This window comes from Haliaeetus leucocephalus, unplaced genomic scaffold (assembly GCF_000737465.1).
Source record: "Haliaeetus leucocephalus isolate CR32 unplaced genomic scaffold, Haliaeetus_leucocephalus-4.0 Scaffold428, whole genome shotgun sequence".
Taxonomy (NCBI): domain Eukaryota; kingdom Metazoa; phylum Chordata; class Aves; order Accipitriformes; family Accipitridae; genus Haliaeetus; species Haliaeetus leucocephalus.
The window spans coordinates 6842080-6842510 of NW_010972864.1; the positions used below are offsets into that span (position 1 = coordinate 6842080).

The 431-nt window shown below is 70.5% G+C and overlaps 1 protein-coding gene across 1 annotated transcript in view; it reads right to left on the bottom strand.

Annotated features, from left to right (window-relative positions):
- The window catches only part of CEBPD (CCAAT/enhancer binding protein (C/EBP), delta), a 1405-nt gene that overhangs the window by 370 nt on the left and 604 nt on the right, over positions 1–431 (bottom strand). Inside the window, exon 2 of the mRNA XM_010574420.1 lies at positions 1–425. This exon is cut by the window's left edge and continues 370 nt beyond it. Coding sequence (XP_010572722.1) covers positions 115–425 — 311 coding nt within the window. The 3' untranslated portion in view covers positions 1–114. The remainder of the gene's footprint in view (positions 426–431) is intronic.

Below are 431 nucleotides of genomic sequence, written 5' to 3' on the forward strand. Positions count from 1 at the left end.
CCCGGCGAAGGCTCGGCCCGGCGAAGAAGGCTCGGCCCGGCCCCCTGAGGTATTTGTTATCCACGGTCTCCCGGAGTCCGTCTCTCCGTCCCCGCTCCCCGCCCCCCGCCCCGGTTACCGGCAGTCGGTGCCCGAGCCGGGCTGCAGGAAGGAGGCGCTGGGCAGCTGCTTGAAGAAGTGCCGGAGGCTGGTCAAGTCCCGGGTGAGCTGCTCGATCTTCTTGTGCAGCTTCTCGTTCTCGGCCGAGAGCTCCAGCAGCTTCTGCTGCATCTCCTGGTTGCGCCGCTTCGCCTTGTCGCGGCTCTTGCGCACGGCGATGTTGTTGCGCTCCCGGCGCTGCCGGTACTCGGGGCTAAACCTGTCCACGCACTTCTTGCCGCCGCGCTCCTTCCCGCCGGGGGCCGCCGGCGGCGGCGGCGGGACGCCCTGCG